Genomic DNA, 22,865 nt, shown 5'->3' on the forward strand with positions numbered 1-22,865 from the left:
TACAATGTACAACTACCTTTTATTAATTCCCCTTTACAGTTTAGAAAGTAAATAACACATCTTTTATACAGACTTCTAGATTAATGGTTTACTTAAAAAAACAAATGTTTTTTTGTGCATACAACTTCCAGTCTAGTTTATTGCTATAGGCAACAAGCAGTCAGTTTGTAGCCAAACTAATGTCACCAGCATAATTATGATTTACAATAGTATAAATAGGTATGTTAAACTGCTACATCTAACAAACAATGAGATTGGATCATCATTTTAATGGGCACTCACAGCTTAAAAGTGTGAAGCAGTTTTGCATTAATAGGGCAGAGGCCACAAACATTCAAGTTCCTCTCCTGGCCATGGTACTCACTGGCCTACCTCCTGCCCAGGGCTCAGAAAACTTGAAACTAGTTAGATGTGCATGAATAGTATTCAATAAAATTACACACCAAAAACAGAAAATCTAGCATTAATCACCAGAGTACAACGAAAAATTAGAATAAACCTTACTTTCCATTACTATATGGTTATTAGACAACAAATGCACTATTTTGTGCATCAGTGAATAGAAAAAAATCTTTTTAGAACTGCATTACACAAAGTTAGTCTCTGTCTACATGGTGACAAAATGTGTTATTTAGACATTCGAGGGATATTATTGGTTAAAATAAGCTTTTAAAAAACTATTCACAAGAGTAAAAAGATTCAACAACAATATTTTATTCATGAGGATGACAGATAGCATAGACAGTACTTAGTTACAAAATTAGCCCTGTTAACGTCCAACATTTAAATACTAAAACATGAAACTCAACTATTTAATATTCAGCAAATAGAACTTGACATTTTGCATGCCATGTTGTATCAACAATAAAGAACTAAATACATAAAAAAATTAAAATGTTGTAAGGTACAGTTACAAAAAGAAACTTTGGTGGTTCTGTTACTTTGATTGGTATGCCTAATGTTTTCTTTTATAATTGTTAGTTTCAACAACTACAACCAACCCAATGGTTAGGCAAGCTTTCTGCACCAAACCTGAAACTTAAAGAGTCAGAACATTCACATCTAGTTCCTCAGAACATGAAACTTGTACAAAACTAATCTGAATACAATTTAAACTGAAAAAAATAATTGAACACTCCTCCAGAGTTTATTAGATTTAATATTTATTACACTATGTACACTGTGCAGCTAGTTATGTACATACTGTCAAAACTGTGTCTTCAAAGGTCTTCTACACTTTATAGAAACTGAAAAAAGTCTTACCGAAATATCTATAAAAATTCTAATTACACTTTAGTGTTAATCTGATAATTTAAAGATTTTTAAAACTTCTTCACTTTCACTCAACTTCTGATAACCACAATCTACCCTTGGATGAACACTATTTTTTCAAAATTAAATATTTAAAGGGTTTTAAGAGAAAAACAACAACAACAAAAATAATAATAAGCATCATGAACTACAAGAATGGTGGTTAGTTTTTTCAAGAAAAAAAATACTAGTGGATTTAATTTTCAAAATTTGTTATTGTAGAGTTGAAAATGTTACTTGTCAAAGAGAAATCTTAACACTAATATGCTATGAATATGAACAGAACTCAAAGTATAAGCTTGTTTGCTTGTGCCTAATGCTTTCAATCTAGTAAACAAATTAAAATTTTCTGTATCATGGTTTAAAAGATACTTCTAAGTAAATATTAATTTCTGACATTGTTACTCCTAACATAATTTACATATCTATTTTACAACTTTTTCCAAGTACACTTTGTTTATCTGATGATTATGTACTGTGATTGATAGTTATAGTTGAAATTCCTATCATGCCATTAACAGACTTTGTACTCTTATTCAAATGTGCATAACTAGTAAAAATACAAGCAGATTTAGTTATGAATTATTTTATCTGTCCTATTAACAATTAGATCTATATATATATCTGAAGATATCTCATAATTCAGTTATTTGTATGTATGGTAGAAATACTTACTCTACTTAAAAACGTCATCTATTTTCATAGATAATTAAGCATTCTACTCCACATCAAATAAAGTGACACATTTAAGAATTAACAGCACACACAAACACATATGCAAATACTTACAACACAACAATCCACTATTTGAATTTTACTACAACAAATTAAAGATGTCTTCAAATTTGGCATTTCATTTTTACACAACTGCTTTATTAAAACTAGCTTTTTTTTCAGTCTACATTTTTACTACTTTCAATAAAACGATAGATATTCAAATAATATTTCAGGCTTACTAAATTCTTCAAATAATTTATAAATCAAAGAAATTCATATACAAAACAAAAGCAATTACAATAGACATCCGAGATTTCTAAACTGGGATATGCTGAAAAAACCTAACTTCATTGCATGCTCACACACTGACACACGAGATAAAAATTGTATTAAAGCTCGTTAAATAAACAATGTCATGTAAATTAAATACCCAAAGTAGCATTCCTTATATAGAGAAATATCTTATTTCCTTAGAACAAAAACTTTTACAAACCTGAAATAACTATGAAAATCAAATGAGAAAAGCTCAACAAGAAGACAAATGATAAACCACACAGACACTGAAAAGTCTATATATATAATCTAGTAGAATTCATCATTTCTGTGTATTTGTTGGATGTTTCTCCTACACTTAAGATGTATTGACCCCTTTTTTTTTAATTGTTCGTACAAGAGATCATCTACAGATACATGAAATCCATGTCACAAGCATATATATAGTCATTTAGAAGTTCATTTTTGTAGTTGTGGAGAGGAATGAACATTATGTTTCTGCACACCATTAAGAACTCTGAAGGTCACAGTTTTTATAACAAGAAAAGCAAATCTCCATTACTATCAACACAAAGCTGCATTATGGCAGTACAACATAGAAATGCACCAACAATTAAATACAAGCATTCTAAGAGCAGAATTAAACTGCTCTCACTTCATCTCCAGAGGAATCACTGTCAGAGTCAATATCACTTTCAGGAGGTCTTCTTGGCTCTCCACCATGGTTTTTCAAAATAATAACAGTGTTTTTCAGTTTAGAACATGTAGGTGCTAGTTGATACATGCTCCAAGCTACATGTAGTGGAGAGTGACCAGCATAGTTTTGGATATTGACATCAGCATGGCATGTATTCAGAAGGAACTGGACTAGATCATCTCTCTGGGCTTCGACAGCCAAATGTAAAGATGTCCTTCCACTTTTTCCTTCCTATTCAAAACAGAAAAAAAAAGTTTTAGTCAAATCATTATCCTAGACACAGCTAAGTTGAAATACTGATATGAATAACTGTAAATATGTTTTAGTTTTTTTTAATACCTCAAATGAGTTTTTTCTCACTAAATCATAGATAACTGTAAATACTCCTAAAAATATAATGACAAGTATTGTATCTGAAAAATGTAGTAGCCACTTAAGATGCTGTACTTACAGAACTGGAATGTACTAACAGTGGCTTACCTAAAGGATATTTTTCATAGCCTACCTCAGCACTATTTCAACACTAAAGAAATTAAAGATATTATGGAATTGATTGAATATCTTTTAATACTTCTTGCAATATAGCTTCAAAGGGAATATGTGTTAATTATAGAGAAATGTACAGAATTTCCAAATTTCATTGAAGATTTAAAAACTGGAAAAAAATCAATTAATTTTACTTTAACTTTGAAATAACTTTTTTTATGATAAGAATGAATTCATGTAGTTCTCCACAAGGGAGAAGGAGCAGGAACATAAATAAATATAAAAATATGATAACAAAAATATTACTTCATAAACTAAAATATCCATGGAAAAAAAAAAGGGCAAAAATTATTCTTACTTTCCCATTCACATCTGCATCACACTGAACAAGATATCTAATCACATCCATATGACCTTGTTGCACTGCTAGATGTAGGCAGGTTTGACCTTCAGAAAAGAAAAGCACATTTATTTTGAATCCTAACACATTTAAAAATTTACATGTATATGTTCTGGTGAAATCATTAAAGTTGTTTAAAAAATATATTTGTATATGTTTATTTATGCAACAGTAAGAACAGTAATTAAAGTTAAGCAAACATGTTTACAAACTATAAACAAAAATCTTGCATTTTAACTTGATATAGTTAGTCATAAGGAGAAGAAATAATTTTGTCTTCTTACATTACTTTCATTTGGATTGCTTTTATGAAACAAATTTAATATTCTAATTGATTGCAAGTTGAAATATTCTAAAGAGTTTTTCATATGCTATAAGATACACTATAAAAAATTTCAAACTGAAAACAAGTACACTCCCATGCAAAAATTAATAAAAATAGATAACAGGCTATACACTACCAACAAACTCCAAGACATTCAAAGTATTATATGTCAATTACATAGAAGATCAAGCAATTACCTCAAAAAGTTATGTCACCTTACATATTTCTTTAAATACTAATGATTCACACACAGAACATACTAAAAACATGCATAAATATTTTTTTAAAAAAACCTTCAAATGTGAAATACTTATGACATTTACTATAGCCCTAAGAATATTTTTTTTCAGTTTCAAATTTCCACATTAAAAAACATTCTACAAAGTTTAAATAAGATGAAAAGAAATAGAAATAACACAGTCAATGAAAAAATTAATAAATGACCTATTTATTTTGCTGCCATAGGAAAAACCCAAAAAGTAGGTTACCAGTTTAGCTTTTGTGACCCTGCTCCAGCCATGTGTAGCCCAGAAAATAATGGTTCTGCTTGCCTATCTTTTAAGTTACTATTAGGCCAGACACAGAGTAATGAAAATAGTTATAATACATATATTTGAAGCTTATTTTACCAAACTACTGTCAGTAGAACAGGATGAAAATTACATTGTACATTTAACCCACATACATACTATTGTCCGAGATACAGCCTTGTTTTTATGACACCAACAGTTTGAGGATATAATAACACAAACATGCATTATTTAATGCAAGCATGTCATAACTTCCTGACAACTCTGAACAAGCTTTTAGACAGTAATACTTATGTAAATTTCATGCATGTTTAGTAACCTTTCCCACCTACATTTGCTCAACATACATTTCACCATATAACATAAATTTTTCATCAGAATAAAATTACATAGGAACATCAAGATCCAATAAAAACACTAACCTTCATAGTTTCGATGTTCTAAAAAGTCTGGAGTTAAGTACTGCAAATCAACTGGATACTGTAAGTTCGCTTCAATGACCTCATTTTCTGTAACGGGTGTAGTTAATGCTCTGAGACATTCCATATCTCCTCGTTCACATGCTATATGAAATGCCGTGTTTCCATGACGATCCCTCATGTCCACTGTTGCTCCTGCCACAATTAACCTCCTCACTACTCTATACTGACCAGTGAGAACAGCTAGATGTAGTGGTGTCTGTAACAAAAATAAATACTTGATATAGTAAGATCCATAACAACCAGCTAATGTTAACTACAACATAAAATGCTGATCCTTGGTGGATGTTTCACATGTATGCAGAGGTTATCTTTCCACAGGACAGAAAAAAAAATGAAAAAAAGAAGTTAGATTTTGTTTTTCTAAATTTTAGGATTTTATTTCTAGATGATAAATTTTGGTATATAAAAGCTGAGCACTGTAACATTTTAGAAATGCTTGTAAAAAAATCTTGGGGGAGATGGATAATAATAAATCATGTTTATAGACATACTTCATCTATATGTACTTGAATGCCATGTGCTACATTCAAAGAAAAAAACAATCTTAAAACATTTATATTCAAATCAGTACATAAAAGTCAACATTAAATACATACAGTCATTCTTTTACTGAATATCTTAATTCACCATACACACACATCTGTAGTTTTACTAAAATTATATCAATATAAAGATTTTTCTTACCTGGGATAAATGATTGAAAATATCTAACATATCTGGATGCATTGCAAAACGAATGAGTGCAAAACTTATTTCAACTGTTTCTTGAACTATAGCCAAATGTAATAACCTGAAATAAACACAAAGAAAAAAAAAGAGACATCTAATTATTGTTTTTAAAGGAATTTTACATACCAGCAACAACAATTAATTATTTTGTTAACAGAAATTACTAAAAAGTTTAGCAAAAATAGAAAAATCATAAGGGATTTAAAAATCTAAAATAGTCTTCAGGAAAGGTATCTGTTTTAAAATACAAGTAGCTTGAGACTACACGTGCACATGCAGTGCATACAAGCACTACTGTACCTACTGTCCAAGAACTATAAATATTTTCAGTATTGAATCATTTATTAATATGTAGAATCCCTGAAAAAAAATAAACAATTTACACAATTTATCAGAAACAGTTTCTTTCTGATAGTAATTATAAATAATGTAGCTTTCAGTTAAGCTGGTATAATTTTTTTAATGTTTACTTTTAATGACACTGAAGCAAACAAGTCTCTTCTGTTCTTTTCCTTTACATTCTTAAAGGAATATATATGTTTGTTTGTGTGTGTGTTTGTGTCAATAGATACCATTTGAAATATGTTTCTCTTCTTTGATGTTAAATTAACACAAATATTGTTTTTTCTGTATAACGCAAGTAAATGCACACTGCGTGTTAGAAAACATACACAACTAGTACATGATCTTGCTGAAAACAGCAATGTACATAATTATCGCCGGGTATTTTACGTAAAGGTTAAAAAGTGCAATAAACTTGAGTTTATCTTAAATTTCAATATTTAAATATCACAGTAGTACAAATACTGAAGATGTTTATAGCCACCACCCTGTTTTAATACAATACTTGTAATTAACAGATGCCCGTATTATAAACCCATAAAGGACAAGATCAGGAGAAACCAATACCATATACTTGAATGCATACATAGATTGTGTATATTTTCTATAGCTTAACCATCTGACAATAATTTTTGGCCTTAATAATAATACATGATTTATAGTGTTATACGTAACATAAAATTACCACTATATAAATACAAAAAGGAGTCAAGCACTGTACATGCATATTACCCAAATAGTCTAAAATTTTAACATTTTTTTTGCTAATAGTTTAATTCAACAGGATAATTTAAATTACAGTAACAATATTTGTTACCCTATACTTCTAATAAAAACAAGATCATTATAATAGCAATATATTTGCATAATGTAATCAACAGCCCACTTTGACAATAAAATAGGTCAAGGCCACCCAAATTCAATAAACATTGAACATTTTTATCCACACTGTCAAACACATAGTTGAAGTTTCTTGTAAAGCATAAAAATAATTTGGCAAACAGTTTTAAAATTTCTAACCAAGACAAGCAATCTACCACTAAAAGCTAATAATTTTTGAGAATAAGATGCTTTGCTAGCTAAAAATATGTTAGTATTTAACTAATTAAAGTTTGCCTAAGTAATATTTTTAAAACTAAAACAATGTAAAAGATATGAAAGTATTAAATCATTTGACTTATAAGCTACTCAAATACAAATTACCTCATCTAATAGAGTGAAATATATGTCACAAAAAAGTAGGATATAGATATGGCTAGAAATTATTAGCATTATTGCATTATGTATATTTATAGAATAGGTATAGAGTTGAATTGCAGCATCATGCTATGTCAAAAAATCTAAAATATTACTATAGGAAGAACAAGCTAGTTGTGGTTAGTGTAATGAGGAAGTAAGTTATCAAAAACTTATAATTAAAAATTATTAAGTATTTAAGTTCATGGGATATCTCTACTAAACAAAAGTTTTTACATACATACATTTACTGTGCAAGGTAAAGATACTCAAATGAGCAATTCAAAGTCAAATTTTTACTGATATAGCAAGATGAGTGAAGTAAGGATGGGATTACATCCACCCAAAAGTATGTTATTTTTTGGTTTCCATACTAACTATAAAAATACACACATTTATATTTTGATGGACATAATGCTAGAACATCTACACAACAAGATAGAAGTGGTTCAGAGTTAGGCAGGAATCATTCTTCTTTAGTTAAAAAAATAAAACCAGGAAAAAATAAGTAACAAAACCAAATTGGAGTGTAAATTATGGCCTTGAGGTCCCATGGTTACAAATACTATGCCCATTTCTTTATTCATTGGAAGTAATAGAGAAAAAATAATAATTTGTGTAAATTGCACATATTTTTTCCATATTCCTCTCAATTTGTCCATGATTAAGACAAATGTTAGGCCTGTTGTTTTCTAATTCTTCATTAGCCTTTGGCATAACCATTTTGTGCAGTTTACACAAATTCTTTTTTTTTTTCTCTATTACTTCCAATGAATAAACAAATGGGCATAGTATTTGTAACCATTCAAAACTGGACTGTAAAGGTTTGATGATGCAAGTCTAGTTGGCTGGTACATGGCAACCAATCAAATGAATTAAGCTATTTTCATGCCATCTCCATATCATAGGTAGTACGTGAAACAATTTTGTTAATCACGATTACATTAACTGTCCATACTCAAAATCTTCAAATATAAATGACAGAAATGCATGTATCATGGTTGTATTGAAACTCAACATTATGAATCTGCAAATTTTCCTTCTAAAACGTGTTAGCAATTTTTTTTAAGGCCTTCCATATTCTATTAGCAAATCTGCAACACTAACCAGCAATTTGCTATAGTTAATCTTGAGCCCTGATAATGCTAAAGTCTATAGAATAAAACAGGACACTAGAAATTTCTATATTGTGGAGAGTGCACTGATAAACATTTGTAGGTAAACATGATTAGATATCTCAGTTCTCCTACTTATATTTTTCTCACCACTTCAGTTCCCATGTGTTGTGTTTATCAGTAAAAGGTATACAGTGTTTATCCTATACAGATCAAACTTTTTTCAGATTTTTGTCTGGATAAAAAGTACTTTACATGCTATTGCTTATACCAGTAATTCCTTTTTTTACTATAACTTACATTACAGGAAATTAATTTTTGCATAAATAGGGAGCTGAAATAAAGAACACAAGTTATAAAGAAGAAACCACAATGAATTTGGATTTGGAAAAGTATCTCAACTTCTTGAAAGTAAGTACATTTAGTCCTATTTCAACCACTTCATATAGAAAAAAAAATCTATAAATATTTTTTCATTTTACAAAATCAATGCAATCTTTCAGTAATTCTTGCAGCAATTTTGGCACTTGCAGATTACTGTATATTCTACATATTGCCACATCTTAACCCTAAGTTCACAGTTGGGAGTGTGTGTGTGTGTGAGCTACAACTTTTTACAGTGTGATTCAACATGCACCATTGGTATGTATGAAGTCATTTTACAGTATACTGCTGATTTAGCATCAGTTCATGGTAAAGGAACAGTAAGTGCAAGATATTATATACACCAATATTAAAGAAAATAATAAATAAATAAAAAATTGAAGATATGCATTTTGGAAGTTCTAGAGGTTATGCGAGTACAATATGCAAACTATAAAAATGGACAAAAGTTATTTTAATTTTCCTCACATGAACATCACCTTGCACTCCAATCTGTCATAGTCTGATATTATCAGTTCACAGACATATCTTGCGTACAAATACTTTTGTAATAAGTCTGATTTTTTTTGCACAACAAATTTATACATTTTACAATAATCTTACCACATTTCATGCAGATACACGTAACAAATACAAAATTATTGTGAACATTCCTTCTATAAGGGGTTGATCCAACTGATCAACCCTGTGCATATTTGGTTAAATAGTTTTTTTTGTAATTCTTCTAGAATGTATATAACCTAACAAATAAGAAAAATAAACTAATGTTTTTTTTAAGCAGTCAGTTTGCAAGAGTTTTATATACTTAGACAACCATTTTCCCATAATTGTGTGTTTCTCTCCTGCATTTTATGTGTAGGAAGTAACATAGTTATTTATACGTCAATCTTTCTTTTTTTTTCTTTGTTTGAATTTTAATAAAGATATGTCAGTGACTGTGCAAAATATCTGACTACACTTCACCCTTAAATAAAACTTCAAAACTACGTTATAACACAAAAAGGAACAAACTGTAGTGAATTTCTTCTTGTATGGTGTCTTGAAGGGAAAAGCATTAAGTTCAGGACCTTATAGCCATTTTCTTTAAGCCTTTGTTACCTGTACGCTTACATTATATAAAACTTCATTGAATTTATTATCACTCTTTATCCAATACCTCAGCTTTGATATTCTGCAGCATTTACTTTGTGATATACATCTAGGAAATGTTTCTACTTGTAAACTAATATGGAGCTTTTTGAAATTCAGGATCAGAATATTCCTTATATTCATTTGTAAATTAGCCATTGGTAAAAGAAATGAGTTGTGAATTAATTTGGTGATATTAATCACACACTCAAAAAATGTGAATATTAAACTTAAGATGTTGAAAAAAAAATTCCTTTTTTTTTTCTAAAGAGGGGACTATTTTATCACCAAATTTATCTTAAGAAATATTTCACAGTTACGATAATCCTTTCATTTCCTGTGAGAAATTGTATGTTGACTGGCTAACTGTAAAGTCAACTGTAAAACAAAAACATAAAATTACCACAAAATAAGTTAATTTCTAATGGCATCAATAATAAAAGTGAAGAGAATGCCAAATACAAAAAATCAATTTCACAAATTTATCAACAAATCAAAATTAGTGTTTCAATAATTACTTTTTTTTTTTATTATCATTATTATTCCAACTATCCAATTAATTGAAACATTGCTACTATGGTTCCCCATTATTTTAGAATAAAACAATGTTATTCAGCTTAATTAGTGTCAATGAATATAATCAACTAATGAAAATTAACATTTCTGATTACTAATATTTTTAATTATTCCACTTAACATAATCAAAATATTAGCTATTACTACTGCCATTGGCACAACTATGCAGGATATGAATGGTATCTGCTTGTATACACCTCACAAAAGTGAAGGTGTAGCCTAGTGACTATTTACATAACTAGCTATAGCAATGCCTGTTGTTCATGTTTACCTTGTATGTCTAATTAATAGTGTAGCTTTAACTTAACATATTACTTACTTATTACAAACTACAAATGTAATTCATGTTACTTAAGGTAAGATTACTTCAATAAAAGAAATTGCAGCATATTAATATTCATTATTTGCCTGAACAAAATTTTGACTGCTGAATAACTTGCTCATTTAACTGTGTTTGTCAGAAAGTTCTAGATATATAGTAATAATGATCTAATAATATGTAATATTTTTGAGTCATTAACCTATTTACATGAACAGAATCTCTGCTTGATTAGAACTAGTTCTAACGTTTATAATAAGCATGAAGATGGAAAACAAAAGCTGCTTAAACACTGCCTGTAATAGCAAGTTTTAAATTGAGTTATTCATTTCTCAGCATGTCATGTTTGTTTCTACAACTTCTTCCAGCCCAAACTGTAAAATATAAAGATATTAATAATTTGCTGTGTTCTTTCCAAGCTTTGTTCCTTATTAACAACTTATTACTTAAATGCTTATGATATTTTTATACTTAAAAAGTTAATTATTTTAAGATTTTCACACTGATAGTGAAATTGAAAAAAATTTCATATTACAGTGATTTTAATATTATATTTTAATATTATATATAATACTTTGGTTACCACCTTACGAATAATTATAATATCTGAAAAGAGGTCATCCAGTACTGCCTCAAGTTTTCTGCCAAATAGTAAATGTTGTACTATCCTTGTTTTTCAAGGATTGGCATAAATTTGTTTTAACTGCATTATATATTAGCTATCACAAACTATGACAAGAGTCTTTATTAACAGCTGAAATCTTAACCTCATTGTAAAGTTTCTCACTAATTTATTCAGTATTATTTGGTGGTCTGTAACAAGTTCCCACTAAAAGCCTTTTCCCTTTATATCCACTAATATAAACCCATACGGATTCAATCTCTCTGCTATTATCTTTGATATCCTCAACTTCAACAAGATGTAACTCACATTGTACATATAAAGCCACTCCTCTTTAATACTCTATCCCTATTAAACAGCCTATAACCCTGTATTTCAAAAAAATCTCTGTCATCAAAATCATCTGTTTAACCATGTTTAGTAGACTTTGTTACTGTATTTTCAGCTAGTTACAGATATTCATTTATGTTGCATAACATACATTCTCAACAGCTTAGAATTGAAAAACAATTAAAACTGTCATACCTGATGATCCCTATAATATTAAATAAAGAAAAAAAGCTGAAAATAGGAAGATTAGTCTTGTGAAATTAACTGATTGATGACCCCGACATTTTATCAATTAGCAAATTTTGTTAATTGCCCAGTTCTAGTAAGATTCACATATCATATCACATAGACTAATTTTGTTTTTGTCTGCCATAACATTCAAAGCTCAACTTCCCACTCTTTTCTTACATTTCAACTTTTCCATGGTTTTGGAAGCTTTGTGTGCACTTTTATACAGAAGACTGTACTGAAAGCACAATTAACCTTCAAATTACCAACTAGTTTTATATCATTCACTATTGGTGGGGTCCAAATATTGCATAATATTGCATAATTTTATGTTTTTGCCCACTACTATATTCAGGTTTTATAATTCATCAAAGCATGAGGTCAAATCACTTTTAAAATCTTAATAGAAAGGGGACTATCCCCCACCCACCCCCAAGCAGTAATCAATGGAATTAACTGTAAAATTGATGGTTGTCTTATTTTATTGTATTATAAAAGACCCCGTAACCAACAAGGTTGTGAACCTCAGGCACTTTGGTGGATAAATTATTATAATATTGTGTTTAAAAAGTCCATATCAATCCAATCTAAACATCTAGAGTTGAAGACTAAATAATGAAATAATATAATGAAAACTACACGTGTTATTAGTGCAAGAAAAACAATGGAGAAGAAAATAAATATAACTCCTCAAGGACTACTACGCAAGAAAAACTCATCATAAAGTATGTCAGTCTGAAGAAATATGGAGAATTAAACAGCCCTGAATTAACGGGATAATACACACAAGCTCATATCGGATCAGAAACAAGGAGGCTTAGAAACTAAGGTAGATACCAACATTCTTGACAATAAATGAACATTTGGGATAGTTCAGGAGATTATAATGTTGGTCACAAACTTAGGAGTAGAGTAATGACAAAAGTACTTATGAAATATTTTACCTTTTGATAAGTTGGATAATAGTTAATAAATCTGTGAAGATACTTTTTTTCTAAACATAAAATAAATTATCTTCAGTTATATTTTGAGAAATATAAGTACCCTATTGTTGGTTATATAACATTTCTGAGTGATATACAACCTGAACTTCATTAATTACTCTTCCTATATACTGAAAAAGTATTCTTTGGCGAGAGAGAAATCAAGCAGCAAGTCATTATTCTTAAATTATATGATAATTTTCCACCAAAGTGAGCTGTGTTCTTAGAAAAGACAAAATCAATCTGGTCATCAATACAGCTACTTAAAATATATTTTTCTGACATATCTACTTACAATGATTGGAGTGCATTGTTTCATCAGTTGGGTTCTCTCGCTGTTAACAGTATTTTTGGCCATAATCTCAATAATATTTGACAAGGTTTGGCCAGCTTAGGAAATTTAGGTTATATAATTTAAGCTAACAGTGCAAAACAATCTTTATTATAAAAGTATAACAATAAACAATATATCAAAATAACATTCAATATACTAACTAGTACAACCAATACTGTTAATCAAAGCAAAACAGAATATTTTAGAGTTGACATACATTTGTTACTGTATTGAACCATCATCTTTCCAGCAAATTTCTTTAGAAATTCTAATCTTGCTCTTCCTAGTACATCCCTTGACCAAAACTATTAGTTATATTCATCATGTCATGTGAAATACAAATTATTCTAATGTTATAATAAAAATGCTCTTAAATGTGAATGCTGTAAATTGATTTTCAAAGCATGTGACATACAAGTACAGTCCGATTCCACAGGATTCCAAGTTTAGCTTTCAAAAGTATGTTTTGTTGAAAAACTAACTGAATGATTGGCATTTCTAAGAATTTGAGTACTGCAATGTTATCTTATGGTAAAAGCAGTGTTGCCTTGAATGAACCACAGATTAACATACACAATTTTCTTTAGCTCATGGACATATTTTACATTATGAAAGATTATTCCAAAAGTGGTTCCCCTGAGGTAAGAGCTGTTTTTTAAAGGGTTTCATGTTTGTCAGATGCATAAACTACAATGGCAAGCTGCAGTTCTTTCAAATGTCAAGGACAACTTCCAGTATTACCAGGGAAGTTTGCTAAAGCCAATTTTCCTGGAAGAAATTCCTCTCTCTTTTTTTTTATCATTATTAATTATGGCTAACATATGAATATGAATCACAAGCTCTCCAAACATTTAAAAAATTATACTATATTTTTGTAGGATGGAAGACCAGTTCTGAATAATTTTATTATCACTATTCTATACATATAGAAAAATCAGTATTGAGCTGGCATTTGTTTTACTTTATAACAAACAGGTTGCAAAATAGAAAAGTAACGGTAATGGTTAATGCACCCACTGTCTTTGTAAACCCTGAAGAGTTGGACTAAACTGACTTGTATAAAATAGTTTTTTTTTTTACAGAAAATGTGTTGCAAAACCATGGTCATGGGACACTAACATGAGACTTCATTTTACAGTACAAGATCATGATAATATTCACTCATGTAACAAATATTTAATTGAAAGTATGTGAAAAATAATTACCTAAAATCTAAGGACACTAAACTCAGACCATTTTACAAGTATTGTCTTAACATAGGCAAGTGATTGCACAAAAGTGTTCACTTTAAAGCAAAAACTTTGGAACACAGAATTAGGACAATCAACACCTCTGATGCTTGTTCTATTAATATATTCACTACTGACAGTGTAATGAAGTTACTTGGTTTCTGTCACAGATATTTACTACTAATTGTAAATAGACACCATCAATATGGAAAGGGATGTAGAATTTTCTTTCACCAAAAACCTTGTCATACCGGTTTTGTTTCAGCCATATTAGTCTAACATCAGTTTTTAGTATAGCGGTGAATAGGGCGGGCAACTCCTGTAGCACAGCCTACAACATACTGTTAGTTTTCAATGATAAAAATGTTTAATGGGTTATTGAGAACCTATATAAAGATATGTATTAATGTTTATTTAACAATGAGTACACTTGATACAGCACCTTTTACGTGGTGTTAATATTAAGTTGGTAATACAATGTATTATTTTGATCATCTTAATCCTCCAATTACTAACTTGCTTTTACATACCATTCACTAGTATAACTAGTGGGGTCCACATAATGCATCATGGAGTAATTTAAAATTTTTGCCTGTTAAAATACTCTATGTAAAGAACTGAGTGAAACCACCCATTTTCTATGTAACATACACATAGGATTCTAGTACTAATTAGTGGGGTTAACTGCAATCATATTAAAACTATATTAAGCTTCAACAATGTTAGATCAATCTATAAAGGTAATATTTATGTATTCCCAAATACACTGTACATTTAATCTTCTCCCTACCATACTGAACTGAAGAGCTGCTAAATATTTATGTACAAACAAAGCATTAAAATATCAGAGCTAAAAATTATAATTGGACAAAAAATGAGGATTGTCTAATAACATATTATGTACATACAAAAAAAACAAAAAAACAACAACAACAACTGGAAACCAAAGTGCTTTGAGAAGGTAAATCTTTCCAAAAGGGTACAAGTAACTGGGTCCCTCGTTTCAAAATATCAAAATATTGGTGCACTGCTTAACAAAATACTTCTGGAATGCCCAGGTGCATTGATTTGACACACCTTTTATATAGTTTGTTTTATTGCATGCAAAAAAAATCACTAGATGAAACTGTTTGATGAACTTTCTACAACTTACATAGCACAACCCAACAAAGAGCAAGCAGCCTTGTCAGAAAAATAAAACTTTAATAAGATTAAAGTGCAAAATGATCTAACTGAGCCTACATCTTGTTTCATGAAAAAAAAAAACTTTTATATTATACTACAACATCATAATTCAAATGAAGTATGAAAATGATAAAGCAATTTGTTTAAATTTAAAAATAAAAAAAATCAGGAATGTAACTATAGCAGAAGTTGTTCACAATCTTTTCTCCTAGCTAGATATAATCAAACTAAGCTTTTATCACTTTGTTCAACCTGCATACCATTCCCCTCTGAACAGGAAGCCATACTGACTTATACAGTTAGAACAGAACAGCTTTCATTATGTATTTCGATCACTAGCTTACCACTTCTCATAGTTGATTATAGGCAATTAAGTCACACCAAGACAAGCAAGGTTAAAAAGCACTGATTGGCAAAAACCATTAAACTACACCTGAAGTTACAAGGTTCCAACTGAGACTGTATTTTAAATTACTTTGACTTTCCTTCTAGAGAGTTATTAGTGCCATAATATAATTAGAAAAAATTCAGGGAATTCACAAACACTAATGTTTTTGGTTGGAGCTAAACTAAAATCAACCTAAGATAAAAATATGATTAAAAAAATCAATTAATTTTAAAATTATATAAACATAACTTCTTTTATTGAACAAACTTTAACTCTAAAATTTCTCACATCTTCATTCTCTATAATTTATTTTACTTTCTTTATGCAATTTTTCCCTTGAGGCATGATGCACTCAGCCAGGTACTACAATTTTAGTTACAATTTTAAAATATCTAAATAAGCACATGTTATTTTATTATTTAAAGTTATTTATGTTTGAAATAAAACTGATACACAAATTAAAAATGAAGTATAAATGTATTTTTTAAATCTTAAAATTTTATTGAAATATTAACCCACAATCTTAATAAGTCTACATGTTTTATGGAATATTTCATAAGTACATCTAGAAATCATGATGTATGTGTATAACAAACATGTACATTTATACATGTACTTTTTCAAGTTTATGTACTTTTTTGTATCAGTAGACTATATTACATAGATTGCATATGTTAAAGTATATGATTACGTATATTGAGTATTTCAGTCTTTCAAAACATTGGAAGAAAAATATAAATAGTTCTCAGTATGAAAGCCTTACTCAATCATTGCATATTACAAAATGCTTTCCTTGGACATTACAACAAACTAGCTAAAAAAGTATTCAAAAGATTGTTTGCATATAAATCACATCCACATGGCAAAACTGGAAATTAAACTTACGTGTCTCCATCTTGGTCTTGTTGAAATGCACTTTGCCACTGGAAATCTTCAACCACAGTTTCTGATAAATGGGGTGTCAAAGTAGTTTTTTCTCTTGAATAAAGGGCATTATCCACATCAGAAACTAATTCAATTCCTAAACCACTATCAAATTTTGTACAAACATCTACATCTTCACACTTAGTTCCAGACTCTTTTTTGAAATCAGAGTCAATAAAATATTCATGATCTGGAAAATGTAAACTTAGTTCTGAAGTGCCAATTGACATTCCACTATCAAAAAAAGTATTGTCACCTTGTAAAATGCTACTTGATGACTGAAAACTTGTAGAGCTGTATCCTGAATCAAACACAGGTTCGTAAGAAATGGATGATAAACATTCATTTTCATCACATAAAACTTTATTTGAAACCAATGTCCTTTTGTACCCTGTTTTATATTCTTTTTGACATGAATGATGTGCATGACTGGAAACCACACTAAGAGTTCCTTCTGAGCGAACATGTATCCCTTGTTTCTCGTGGGGAACTGAACCTTTTTCTTTCTCACTGGAAACTTTAACTTCTTTTGATTTTCTCATTTTGTCACAACCTGAAATAAAGTACACCAACAAACATTATAAAAGTACGTACCATTTTTATAAAAGAGTAGAAGGTAAGATCAAATAAATAAGCATTTTGAAAATTACTTATGTACAGAACTTGTTTGGCTTAGCTTTGCATAAAAGCATTTTAAGATATTGTAAATATAGTAAAGTCAAATAAATAAATAAACAATTTAAAGTAATACTGAAAGTTTCTTATTTCAACAATTCCTAACTGCTTCATTTACCCACTGCTACATTTTTCACAATAATTTAAAGAAAAACTGTTTGAAAATTCATCTTGATTTGAGAGTATGAAAATACAAAACCACCACTAGGGTTAAAATGTAGTTTTTCCTAGTATGAGATGACTACCATATTTATTGTAAATTGGACATATCCTTTAATATTTTTGTGTGCGTGTCTTAACATATTTTTTTAGGAGCATTTGTACAAATAACTTGGTGGAATTGTGGGCAGAAATACAAGACATTTTTAATAATATTATGCAAAAAAACAATGCTCTGTCTAAAGCAAAGGGCTCGCAAACAAAACACTAATGTACTATCCAACATCTTCACTTTTAATTCTCTGTAATAATGCTTTGTATCATTAATAGGTCCACCATCTAGTTGTCATAATTCATTATTTGTGACTATGTGTTAAAATAAGTATTTCCATTACTATATGTACTTTTAGGACTAACAAATGGTAGATTTTGAAGATATTACTAGATAAAGATTTGAGCCTTCAAAAGCACTAATTTGCATAATTTATTGATGATGTTGCCCTAACTACTATTTTATATTTGATTAAAAAGGTTTGTTTGTAGTTAAGCATAAAGTTACACGAAGGGCTATCTGTGCTCTGCCCACCACAGGTACCAAAACCTGGTTTCTAGCATTGCAAGTCTGCAGACATACCACTGTGCCACTGGAGGGCTGATTAAAAAAGAATTAAAACAATTGCATATAGTATAAAAATACATTATATAGAACAAGTATCATGTTTCTACATCTTAGATTTCTTAAAAATTATGTTGTTTATGTATATGCATTTGATGTTATGTGCATATCCAAATAGCTACATACTCCTATTTTAACAGTACGAGCACCCTATTACAGACAATTAAATGAACTGCTGCTGCCTTAAGAAAACATATCTTTATTGAACAGTGAGTTTTTTAACATAAAATTGTTGATTAATGAAACATACCTAATGAATATAATAATACATGAACAAAACAGTAACACTTAACAGTTTGAATTGAAAATAAATATATTATCTTCAGCCATTTTTTGAATAACACTGCTGATTAATTAAAGGTACACCTCAAAGAAGGTGGAGGGGGTGTAGAACATACACGGGTGCTCTTTTTTCAACATTAAAATTAGTGTTAGCATATCTTTTATAATTTATATTTATTGTACTATAACATTTCTCTTACACACTAAGCATTCAGTATATTTTATTGAAGCAGTAAATATCTGATAGGACATGGTCAAGATAGAGCAAGCAAAAGTTGTTAAGAGCACTTAATAATCAGGTTTGAACATATCAGCTTACAACTAAGATATTGAATAACATACACAACACTTAAGACATTAAACAGAGTTTGTGAAGTTTATTTAAGAAATATGATAAAGACAGATCAAATGACGTACTATTACACATGCAAGATACAGAAACTTAATTCAAAGTTGTGGTGTGAATTAAGTGATACATGCCTTTCCCAAAACTCACAAAAGAATGTTCAAAATATTAGTTTATTTTTATAGTACTTCAAGTGTTCAGATATGAGGTACCAAATTTTACACAAGCAAATGCAGCACTTTGAGTTAAGTATTTTCTGTAAAGTGTTATAAAATTTTCAATAAATATATACACGAGATTTAATATTATCTTTTGTCCTTTTTTTTTGTAGCAATTAAATAAGTTTTTATATAAGAAGAATATTGCGTTTAAAATAAATGGTTCAAACTAGTAAAGAATAAAAAAGTTACTGTAGCCCTTTGTTTGATCTTATAATTCAGCATAAAATTTTGGTTCAGTTATTACAGTAACATTATTAAGAAAGGCTCCAAAGACAAGGTACTACAATGATTCATGGTTTAACATATTCAAAGTATGAAAAGAGATAAAAAAATTGTTTATTGTTGCGGGAGTGTAAAAGAAACAGAAATGACGTGTTTCTAACTTTAGAAATAATTAAGAGGCTTTGATAGATTGCACGCAGGAGGTTTAATTGAGTGCCAAAATTGAATACAGATATTATGGACAAATATAAGTTTTAGAATTCAAATACAGATCTGTTATTCAAAAAAATTACTTCTCTACAAGATGTTAAATTTTTTTATCCAATTGATGTGATATTAACTTTGAATTTAAAAACTTCTGTTGGATAGATATACAATGCTAACCTGAAAAAGTAGATTCAGTTTTCTTGTAGTTTTTTTAGTTTAATATAACAAACAGTGTGAAATAATCTGTGAATTTCAAAACACCATGTGCAAGTAAAATGAAGTGATTAGCAGAACAACCACTTGGCTAATATACTTATAAAATGCTGTAAAATTTCACTAAGCAATTTGAAAACCTAAGTAATTGAGGTTGAATATCTGCTATAAACACAAAGTAACTGAAACTCAGCAGGGGAGTAGAAAAATACAAATAAGCATTAAGTGTAAACAATAGCTAAAATAGAATTTACTGAGTCAAATTGATTGTACATGTATGAACTAGCCATACATATTCAACAGCAAAAATGTTTTGTCAAGACATTTAAATGTATTTTATTGATGTTAGGTTATTGAAAAATTGAAAAAATATCAATGTTGCTATAAAAAATTAAAAAAAACCCAATACCTTTTTTTTCTAAAGTGAAGCTGCCAAGGTTATATTTAACAACTTGAAATAGCAGAAAAAAATTATTTCAGTATTTGTTCAAATCAAAAAAGCCTAGGACTTTTATCAGCTGACTCAAAAGTGCATGGTACAAGAGTACAATTGTCTAACAATGAATCTTAGGTCATAATTTGAAAACAAGATCACCTGAAAATTTACATAATTTTGGTAAAGCCAAGGTTCAACATATTTTCATGCTTCAGATCTCTTATTACAGAATTAAAAAGTACTTATAATGATCTATTTCTTACACAATTTAGGTCATAGAATGGTCAACACAGTAAGTGGTAAATATGCAGGCAATACAAATCTTCAACAACTTACAGTCTGCATTACTTTACAGTAAAACAAATTCACAACTGCAACCAATTTAAGAAATATCATGTAATAACTGCAGTGTAATATTATTTCTTCTAAGCGACTTAGATTTGACTTAACTTAGTTAAGCTAAAGTAACAACTAAAATATTAATTGATATACTATGAGGGGCCACTTGGTCCTTTAACCGCAATTTCTTTTAATTTAATTTTAAGGTTGAGAAAAGTACAAATTTAAAACTACCCTTTATTTTTATTTTTTTACGAAATCATCGATTTTCCCTAGTATATCAGTATCAGTGATAAACTCTGTAAAATTCCAGCCTATACTATTTAGTACTAGTACAACCATCGGTAACTCATTTCATAAAACAATAACCCTGTTCAAAAATAACTGTTGTAGTTAGAAGTTGGAACCTAGCCCGTATTTTCAGTTTTCTAAAGTAAATCTTAAATTTGTGTCTTCTCATCTTACTAGTACTAGTACAACCTTCACTTGAGAATACAACACAAGAAAATCAAAGGCCTTTAACTTTATCATTTTCAATTCTCCGGATAATTTTGAGAAACTAGTATAAGAGCACATCGTATTCTGCTAAATTAGTAAATATTAGTAGCTGGCCAATACATTATACAATATCCACCAAAGCCCTTACCTTGGCCTCAACTTAGGCTTAGGAAATTAAGCATAATAAGTAACACAGCTTATGTACTCTACTAGAACTATGCTACCGTTGTTGTTTCAATCACTTACCAACAAAGTCTGCAATACAGGAAGCTTTATCTGTGCGTCTCCTTTTTACAAACAAATGTTCATTAAGATACTAAATAACTAAAGAGCTTGCCCGAAACGAACAATATTCTCAAACGTCATACAAATCTGAGACTACACATCACCATAACCATCCACTGAAATACTTAAGGCTAATAAATATGGGAAACCTCTTTCGGGAAATTCCGTCTTGGTGTTATTCAATATATATACCCAATAGGCGTTTAGATCAGAAGTCATGTGACAAGGGATTTTCCTTAGATTGTAAGTGCGTCCCTATAATTTGTACACCTTGCTTAATGTTTCGTTAAACATCCCATGTCATAATCTTATCTTCTGACATGGGATATCCCTTATCTTTCTTGTTCTTTGTTTCAGATAATGTTATTTTAACCAATTAAAATTAAAAACATAAATTTAGAATATTTATTTTACATCTATAGTTAAATAGTTAGTATATCGCATGTATTTAGAGAGTTGATTATTACAGAAATAAGTATATAGTAGAATAAATCACTCGAAAATTTAAATACTTAAATTTATCAGACGTTTAAAAAATGGAAGTAATTTTATGAATACTTCAAATTTATATTCATAAGGCTATGGAATAAAATAAAATAAAACATTTCTGGATTAAGTCATACAATGCTGGCTAATCAATTAATAATCTTTTATTACTGTATTCGTAAATAATATTGTTTTATTTTATTTCGATGTTCTGATAATTGTAATATTTATCCTCTTTTTGTTTATTTTTAATTTCGCGCAAACCTACTCGATGGTTATCTGCGTTACCAGTTTATAATATTGAAGTTATAGACTAGAGGGAAGGCAGCTCGTCAAAACCACTCACCGCTAACACTTGGGCTACTCTTTACCAACGATCGAATAGTAGGATTGATTGTAATATCATAACGCTCCCATGAGTGAAAGAGTGAGCATGTTCGGCGACCTCCAAAAAATGTAGCTGACTCACTCTTCATTCAGTAATATTTACATTTCGTTTATTGCTTTCGAATATATCTTATCAGTTATGCGCCGTTTGTTTATCCGT

The 22,865-nt window shown here is 29.4% G+C and overlaps 1 protein-coding gene across 1 annotated transcript; it reads right to left on the reverse strand.

Moving 5' to 3' along the window:
- Positions 1-708: 708 nt before the first annotated feature.
- Positions 709-21,990, reverse strand: LOC106457793 (NF-kappa-B inhibitor cactus-like). Its single transcript, XM_013917241.2, has 6 exons — positions 21,794-21,990; positions 17,235-17,826; positions 5,906-6,011; positions 5,162-5,417; positions 3,843-3,931; positions 709-3,229 (listed from the first exon to the last, which is right to left on the reverse strand). The coding sequence occupies exons 2-6, from the start codon at positions 17,813-17,815 to the stop codon at positions 2,942-2,944; spliced, it is 1,320 nt and encodes a 439-aa protein (XP_013772695.1). The 5' UTR covers positions 17,816-17,826; positions 21,794-21,990; the 3' UTR covers positions 709-2,941.
- Between the last annotated feature and the right edge of the window lie 875 nt (positions 21,991-22,865).

The sequence above is a fragment of the Limulus polyphemus genome, unplaced genomic scaffold (genome assembly GCF_000517525.1).
Source record: "Limulus polyphemus unplaced genomic scaffold, Limulus_polyphemus-2.1.2 Scaffold373, whole genome shotgun sequence".
Classification (NCBI taxonomy): domain Eukaryota; kingdom Metazoa; phylum Arthropoda; class Merostomata; order Xiphosura; family Limulidae; genus Limulus; species Limulus polyphemus.

What these genes read in the sequence shown, in the direction of transcription:
- LOC106457793 (XM_013917241.2), bottom strand. Translation starts at nt 17,815, where the DNA reads ATGAGAAAATCAAAAGAAGTTAAAGTTTCCAGTGAGAAAGAAAAAGGT. An exon ending in AGAACATCGAAACTATGAAG is followed by an intron (nt 3,932 to 5,161) that starts GTTAGTGTTTTT and finishes TCTTTTCTGAAG; the next exon opens with GTCAAACCTGCCTACATCTA. An exon ending in ATGCAGATGTGAATGGGAAA is followed by an intron (nt 3,230 to 3,842) that starts GTAAGAATAATT and finishes TGTTTTGAATAG; the next exon opens with GAAGGAAAAAGTGGAAGGAC.